This window comes from Archocentrus centrarchus, chromosome 8 (assembly GCF_007364275.1).
Source record: "Archocentrus centrarchus isolate MPI-CPG fArcCen1 chromosome 8, fArcCen1, whole genome shotgun sequence".
NCBI classification, from domain to species: Eukaryota; Metazoa; Chordata; class Actinopteri; order Cichliformes; family Cichlidae; genus Archocentrus; species Archocentrus centrarchus.
In genome coordinates, this window is record NC_044353.1 from 20,796,871 (window position 1) to 20,805,236 (window position 8,366).

Consider the following 8,366-nt stretch of genomic DNA (forward strand, 5'->3'; position numbering starts at 1 on the left):
TATATCTGAAAACAAACTCGTGCCTTTCCAGTTTTATTTCGATGAGAAGTAGAAAGGGCTGACGCACAAAAACAGCACTAATTCCAAGTCTTGCCCCAGCTCCGAGAGCTTTAGGGTGACGCATGACGCATTGGAGGCGCGGCAAACATTCTCCATAAATTCTCAGCCTGCTCTCCTCTGGCTTCAGACAGAGCGAGGTTAGACCCCTCACATCACTGACAGGATTTTGAACTATCCCGGTGACAGAGCACCATCCGCCACCGGGTGCATCTGCTGCAATCATGATTAAGAAAATGTCACCATCCGAAAACGAGTTCGACATACCGGCCAAGAATTGCCACAGGATGGTGATTCTGGGCTCCACTAAAGTTGGGAAGACGGCCATCATTTCTCGATTTCTCAACGAGAGGTTTGATGACCAGTACACACCCACTATCGAGGACTTTCACAGGAAATTCTACAGCATCAGGGGAGACGTTTACCAGCTGGACATCCTGGACACGTCTGGGAACCATCCCTTCCCTGCGATGAGGAGGCTTTCAATTCTTACTGGTGAGTTGAGTTTTGCAAACACTTGAAGCCTTTATCATGCAACTAATTGCTCACAGAAAATATATATATATATATATATATTTTTTTTTTATTTATTTATTTGGTATTAAAAGCGTCTTCTCTTGTGTTTTCCAGGTGATGTGTTCATCTTGGTTTTCAGTCTTGACAACCGAGACTCCTTCCAAGAGGTGCAGCGCCTGAAGCGCCAGATATATGAGACTAAGTCCTGCCTGCGAAACAAAACCAAGGAGAACGTGGACGTCCCGCTTGTCATCTGCGGCAACAAGTGTGACAGAGACTTTTACCGTGAGGTGCAAGAGGATGAGGTTGAGCAGCTGGTTGGTGGAGACGAACATTGCGCATACTTTGAAATCTCAGCAAAGAAAAACACCAACGTAGACCAAATGTTTCAGACTCTCTTTACTATGGCCAAGCTGCCAAACGAAATGAGCCCTGACCGTCACTGCAAAGTTTCCCTCCAGTACTGCGAAGTTCTCCACAGAAAATCATTCAGAAACAAGAAGTGCAAAGACGGGAACGCATATGGAATAGTGGCGCCGTTTGCACGGAGACCAAGCGTGCACAGTGACTTGATGTACATAAAGGAAAAGGCTGTAGGGGGCAGTCAGGCCAAAGAGAAAGGCTGCGTCATATGCTGACAGTTTATGTGCCAGTTTGCAAGAGACTTTTCTGTGAGAGTTAGGAGCCGTGGTGGATAGCGAGTTTACCGACAAGGAATATGTAAGCCCATAAACTGTGACACAGTGGTGCAACCTGGGCTGAGACTTGTGAAATAGCTCAGCTCACATAGCTCTGTGTTGTGCAGTAGATGCTCTGAAAATGCTGTAAATCCGTCTCTATTTTACTGTAGCTTTCTAAGAGCAGCATCTGAGGAAAAAACATGTTTACACTTCACTGTGCTTTATCAAACATAGTGGAACTTTATTTGTTGCATTATGATCAAATTTGATGCTAAATGTGTATTTATTGTTTACTCTGACTTTTGCATAAAAAAAAATAAAACTTACTTTTTATACTCTGTCTTCCCCTTCTTTTTCATTTCAAGCAAATCTCAAAGAAGTTGCATTAAACGATGCACAACTTAAAATGCTCCCTCTTCCAAACGTTTCAGTTAGTAGTTTCCCTCAACTGGAAAATATTCTGTGAAATTTCAGAACCTGTTGTATCACCCTGGCACTTCATACACATGCAGATGTGTTAAAATCGCACAAAACCCCTAAAAGCTCCCCATGGTTTAAGCACTTTTATTGCCTCATTCTTATTTATTCTGAATAACCCTAAATCCCTTCTTACAGCAAGTTAATGATGGAGGAAAAGGAGGAAGCTAATAAAAAAGCAATTTATTACAAAGTATCAATATCGCAGGATAAAAAAAGTGAAAATCCCCATTTAATACAAACACTATATAACCAAATCTGCACTCTGGCAACACAAAAACAAAGACAAGTTCCAAAAATATGTTGCAGTCTGACACAATTGAGAAAAAGTATGCCCTTCATTATTTAAACGTCCATCCCGTGTTCCTGAATCACACCTCCTCCCTTATCCATTCTCTTTCTCCATGTAGTTCAGATATCAAGTCTTTAGTTTCATGACGCTTTTGGCACATCAAACATGCACAGACTCTTATATTTCTGCAGCAGCTGGTTCTTGGTGCGGACCTGCTCGCGTAGCGTGGCCAGCTGCTGCTGCTGCTCCAGCGGACTGCTGTCTATCCCCGGCATGTTGGAGATCTGTTCCCGAGCCTCCTGGATCTTCGTCTTCAGTTTAGCAAGTTCTTGGAGTACATCCTGGTTGTCTTTGTCCATGCTTTAAACAGATGAAAACAAGGACAGAGAAGAATACGTCATTATTGTGTATTGTTATTGTTGACATTTATCGGTACATTTACAGATATCGACATTAGCTTCAGCTAACACACATCACCAAGCGACTGACACAGACACACGCAGAGGTTGTCCCATGTCTGGAACACGCGATGTTAAAACACACGAAACAGTCAATACGCGTACCATTTGATAATATCGTGAACTAAAGGAAGCAAAGAGCAATCATCGCTCTCTTTCTCCAGCATTGGCTGAGCCGTCGCCATCTCTCTCCCCCAGCTTCCCGACGCAGGTTGTTTACGTCATGAACAAATCTGATGACATCACTTCATACAAATCGAAATAACTAAATAACTATTTATTTGCTGTTCATTGGATTTTTTTTTCTCTTTTTTTTTTTTTTGCGATGTAGTGTTTTATTTTCTATGGATACATTATTGGTTATAAGTATGTAACAGACTTTTTTGGTATGTCTAGGCTGCCCGAGTAGTACTAAAGATAAAGCTGAAGAAACGGAAACAGCAATAACAATGAACATGCATGCCCCCCCCCACCCCCCCCTCTATCTATCTATCTATCTATCTATCTCTCTCTCTCTCTCTCTCTCTCTCTATATATATATATATATATATATATATATATATATATATATATATATGTAGTTAAGGAAGTTAAGGAGGCTGAGGACTAGTGAGTTCCAGAACCACTATCCTAGACGAAACAATGAAGATCCATGAATACATCACGAAGATGGCCAAAAAGGATCACGTGCTTAGTGAGTACAGAGATACTAAGTTCCTGTGGGACTTCCAGATACAGAGTGATGGCTGGTGATGGCTAACCAACCAGACATAGTAGTGGTGCACAAGCAGAGGAAATTATATTATGGCCTATTGTGTTCCTTCTTCACAGGAAGAAGGAACACAAGAAGCTTGATAAATATGAAGGGCTGAGAGAAGAGCTAGTGAGGATGTGGAAGATGAAGGCAGCAGTGATAATCAGAACATTCGGGGCAGTTGCCTCCAAACTGGGGGCTCCAGCAGATTCCAGGAACAACATCTGAGATCTCTGTCCAGAAGAGCGCAGTCCCAGGAACAGCTAAGATACTGCACAGAACCCTCAAGCTACCAGGCCTCTGGTAGAAGACCCAAGCTTGGAGGGCAAAGACCACCCACAGGGTGAGTGGGGAATTATTTTATTTATTTATTTTCATGTATATTTAAAAAGTAAAATTATCTGTGCTCTAAGCATGTTACCGGATTCATAACATACATGTGAAATGTTCTTAAATGGAGAACAAGAGAATACTAATCTTCTTGTTTCTCTGTTTCTCTTGTTTCTCTTTTAAAAATGTCTGCCACAAAATATTTGGGTAGGCTATATATGATTTTTTTTTTTTTTTAAAGAAAGCTAAGAAACCTAGATTTTCCCTGCTATTTATGCTAAGTGTTTTCCATAGCTGCTTTTTTATTTTGAATGAAACCTCTGCTAGCTCACATTCATGCTAAAATAGGCTCCAGACAATCTATTAATACACCGAGCAAACAAAGCTGACCTGCGATGAGTGGGACAATTAGTTTCACATCCCACTACCTAGCAACCTGAAATATCTACATCTATAGTAACTGCAATCTACTATGCCTACAAGTCTGACACATGTCATCTATGGTGAGTGAAGCATAGTAACCTGTGTAAACAATGACATGCACAAATATAATCTAATCGACTATTTTATTCTATGGATAACTGATGTGTTCAAATTATGGAGATTAATGCACATTAATGGTATGGGATTAACTAAAACTAGCGAAACATGATGGAATAAATACATTTAAAAAGATTTTCTCATCAACAAATCTCAGCAATACCATAACTGTACAAATATAAACTTGATCTTGGCGTCTTCCCTTCCATTGACCTATATTCCTGGGATATCAGTCACCAACAGGTCTTTGTCCTCTTTGTTTGTCATTAGCCTCATTGGCTAATAACCAGTGACGAACCTGACATCTTGAATGATTTTGCAAGAGGCTCACCTAGTTTTTGACTAATGATAAGAGTGAGTTAATAGTGACCCTTGATAAACAACATCAGAGATCATAATCTGTAAATAATTAGAGCTACTGTATGCTTTCTTTTAAAAGACGAAAGGTTGCCAGTCTTTCCTGCAGCTGGTTATATTATATAGATATAATTTTATCTTTTGATCTTCTAAACCTTGTTGACCTATATTTTTTTCATGGCAATTTGTTTTCATCAAAGCATAAATTCAGCCGCTTATCCCCCACCCCCGTCCACGTCTGGCACACTCATTACCCACACCTAGTAAACACTATACGGAAACGTTCTCATTAGCCACCACAGCAATGAGACAACCTCTGTGACACAGCCAATGAATATTTAAAAGCAGCTTTATTGAGATTTAACCTCACATTTAGATGTGCAGCTGAGGAAACATTTTCTCTCATGTCTCACACTGTGCGGCAGCATCGATGATCCTACCAGAAGCCCAGTCTTCACACTATTTTCCAGTGTGTTACATACTGCTGAAACTTACAGCAGTTTGTATAGGTGACCTAGATTTGAGTTTGTAGGGCATTATGTTCTTCAAGTGTTTTACCATTTGGGTCATAGGGAAAGCTCTGACACCTCATATTTATAAATTCTAAAAGTAGGTCATTTTTGACCCACCAAAATTAGAAAGATCTTAAAATATGATAAAGGCTAACTTATTCAATTGAATTGAATTCAGTTTTATTAAGTATCACCAAATCACAACAATCACCTCAAGATGCCTTTATATTATAAGGTCAAGATCATACAATGATTACAGAGAAAACCCAACAGTCAAAACGACCCCCTATGAGCAAACACTTGGCAACAGTGGGAAGGAAAAACAGGAAGAAACCTCCAGCAGAACCAGGCTCAGGGAGGGGCAGTATTCTGCCATGACTGACTGGGGCTGAGGGGAGGGAGACAGGACAAAAGACATATTGTGGAGGAGAGCCAGAGATTACTAATAACTAATGATTAAATGCAGAGTGGTGTAAAAACAGAGTAAAAGAGGTGAATGAAAAAGAAATACTCAGTGCATCATGGGAACCCCCCAGCAGCTCAGGCCTATTGCAATGCAATTAAGGGATGGGTCAGGGTCACCTGATCCAGCACTAACTATAAGCTTGATCAAAAATGAAAGTTTTAAGCTTAATCTTAAAAATAGAGAGGGGGTTGCCAGATTAGTTCATGGTGTGAACAGGCAGCCATATGACGCAGGGTGTACTCAGTGGCCCAGGTTTAAGTCTGTGGCTCTTCGCTGCATGTTCTCCCCTGTTGTCTCTCCCTACTTTCTTGACTATTATTCACTGTCATGCTATTTAATAAAGGCAGAAATAAAATAGAAAGAGGGTGTCTGGCTCCTGAATCCAAACTGAGAGCTGGTTCCACAGAAGAGAGACCCGAAAGCTGAAGGCTCTGCCTCCCATTCTACTCTTAAGTATCCTAGGAACCACATGTATGCCAGCAGTGAAGTGCTCTATTGGGGTAATGTGGTACTACAAGGTCTTTGAGATAAGATGGGGCCTGATTATTCAAGGCCTTTTATATAAGAAAAACGATTTTAAATTAAATTCTGGATTTAACGGGGAGCCAATGAAGAGTAGCGGCTATGGGATACATATGCTTTCTCTTTCTAGTCCCTGCCAGTACTCTTTCTGCAGTATTTTGGATAAGCTGCAAGCTTTTCAAGGAGCTTTTAGGACAGCCTGATAGTAATGAACTACAATAATCCAGCCTAGAAGTAATAAATGCACAAATTAGCTTTTCAGCATCATGCTGAGACAGGATGTTTCCAATTTTAGAGATTAATACGTGCATTGAAGGACATATCCTGGTTAAAAATGACTCCAAGATTCCTCACAGTGTTACTGAAGGCCAAGGTAATGCCATCCAGAGTAAGTATCTGGTTAGACACCATGTTTCTAAGGTTTGTAGGTCTGAGTACAATAGCTTAAGCTTTATCTGAATTTAGAAGCAGGAAATTAGAGGTCATACATCTGCAGTTTAACTAATTGATGTGTGTCATCTGGCTTCATGGCTAGATTAAGCTGGGTATCATCTGCATAACAGTGAAAATGTATGCAACACTTTCTAAAAATACTGCCTAAGGGAAGCATGTATAGTGTAAATAGAATTGGTCCTAGCACAGAACCCTGTGGAACTTCATAATTAACCTTAATGTGTGAAGAAGACTCCCCATTTACATGAACAAATTGGAGTCAATTAGATAAATATGATTCAAACCACTGCAGCATTGTACCTTTAATACCTATGGTATGCTCTGATCTCTGTAATAAAATATTATGGCCAACAGTATCAAAAGCTGCACTCAGGTCTAACAGGACAAGCACAGAGATGAGTCCACTGTCAGAGGTCCTAAGAAGATCATTTCTAACCTTCACTAATGCTGTTTATTTACTGTGATGAATTCTGATGGAACCTCTTCAAATAATCCATTCCTCTGCAGATAATCAGTTAGCTGTTTTACAATTCAGTATTTGTTTTGGTAAAAATGAGTGCAAGCTTTAGTTCATTGACTTTTATTTAACTGAACATTTTTGTTTGTGACATGGTCTGTTTTTAGGCTTCTTGGACATCAGTGATATCCTCTTTACCTTTGTTTTTGGTACACAAGTGACTGTTCATTGAGAAAAAGTAATGACAGTGAGAATATAAAGTTGAAAATATGAAACACACTCAGAGTTCAAACATTTTAATTATTTCTTGGACCTATCCCAGCTGTCACAGGGTGAAAGGATGGGTACAGGTTGCCACTCCATTGCAGTGCTAAAACATAGAGACAGGTAACCAGTTTGGCCAGTTTAGAATCACCAATTAACCTAACCCCATGCTCGGCTTTGCTGGAAATCCAGAGAGAAGCCATGCGGACACAGCGAGAACATGCAAACTCCACACAGAAAAGTCCCAGCTGGCTAATGGATTCAAATCCAGGACCTTCTTGCTGTGAGGCAACAGTGCTTGTGTGTGCTATTTATGCTTATGTAATATTTAGTGAAAATGTCACTGTCTCTACTTTCAGGTTAAGTGACTGAATGCTTGCAGACGTATTAAAGAATGAAGGTATTTAAAGTCTTAGAAAATATTATAGGTAGTAGTGTAGAAATGATGATGCTGTCAGGTATTACTTTCAACACAATCCTCTATTTACACTACTACCCTCCACTAAAAATTACTGACTTTTTAATATGAATAACTCTTCTGAGTGGTTCCTCTGTTTTTTTGTTTTTTTGTTTTTACACAAAGCTCCTATTTAATTTCTTTCTTGAAATTTCTTGAGAAGTATTTGTTTCATCATACTTCATAACAAACTCTGATTTATTCAATTTCTAGCTCTGAACATGGATTCTCATGTATGAGCTCCAGAAGAAAAACAACATTTTTCCCAGGAAAATATCTCTCGTGTGGAGCACAGAGTAAACTTGTGCTTTATGACCATCAAGGGAGTTCTAAATAACTTTTCAAGCCTGGGTGACTCTAGTGCACTTCCAGTTGAATCTCTCCATAGCAGTCCCAAAGTGGCTTGTCTTTCCCCACCCAGCCTCTGTAATGACGTGAATGGGCAGCTGACAGTTTCCAACAGATGTGTCACCTCCCAGCATCTCTGACAGGATGCAGATGTCCTGTCTGCTAATCTATGGTCTAATCTTAGCATGCATCTCTATATGAAAGACACAGTCATTCACTGAAGCTGTGCATAATTAAAATCAACAAAAAAATTAACTTTTCTTGTTTTATTTAGACTTAGTGCAAAATGAAGTTTTTATCTGACAAGAAACTTGTTCCCATCATGTGAACTCCGGTTTCATAAAAGCTTCTAGGAAAGATGCTCTGACAAAGTGCCTTTATGTGCACCAAAGAGATGGCCAGTCAGCTGCTGGTCATAATCCGTTC

The 8,366-nt window shown here is 39.9% G+C and overlaps 2 protein-coding genes across 2 annotated transcripts; one reads left to right on the forward strand and one right to left on the reverse strand.

Annotated features, from left to right (window-relative positions):
* The first annotated feature begins 202 nt into the window (after positions 1-202).
* On the forward strand, positions 203-1,498 carry LOC115784744 (dexamethasone-induced Ras-related protein 1-like). Its single transcript, XM_030736073.1, has 2 exons — positions 203-552; positions 688-1,498. Exons 1-2 carry the CDS (start codon positions 282-284, stop codon positions 1,209-1,211), a joined length of 795 nt encoding a protein of 264 aa, XP_030591933.1. The 5' UTR covers positions 203-281; the 3' UTR covers positions 1,212-1,498.
* Positions 1,499-1,898: 400 nt separating this feature from the next.
* On the reverse strand, positions 1,899-2,697 carry med9 (mediator complex subunit 9). Its single transcript, XM_030736074.1, has 2 exons — positions 2,586-2,697; positions 1,899-2,382 (listed from the first exon to the last, which is right to left on the reverse strand). Exons 1-2 carry the CDS (start codon positions 2,663-2,665, stop codon positions 2,163-2,165), a joined length of 300 nt encoding a protein of 99 aa, XP_030591934.1. The 5' UTR covers positions 2,666-2,697; the 3' UTR covers positions 1,899-2,162.
* Between the last annotated feature and the right edge of the window lie 5,669 nt (positions 2,698-8,366).

Coding starts and splice junctions, on each gene's coding strand:
- LOC115784744 (XM_030736073.1), top strand. CDS start 282: ATGATTAAGAAAATGTCACCATCCGAAAACGAGTTCGACATACCGGCC. Junction 553..687: donor GAGGCTTTCAATTCTTACTG/GTGAGTTGAGTT, acceptor TGTGTTTTCCAG/GTGATGTGTTCATCTTGGTT.
- med9 (XM_030736074.1), bottom strand. CDS start 2,665: ATGGCGACGGCTCAGCCAATGCTGGAGAAAGAGAGCGATGATTGCTCT. Junction 2,383..2,585: donor GTTCACGATATTATCAAATG/GTACGCGTATTG, acceptor ATCTGTTTAAAG/CATGGACAAAGACAACCAGG.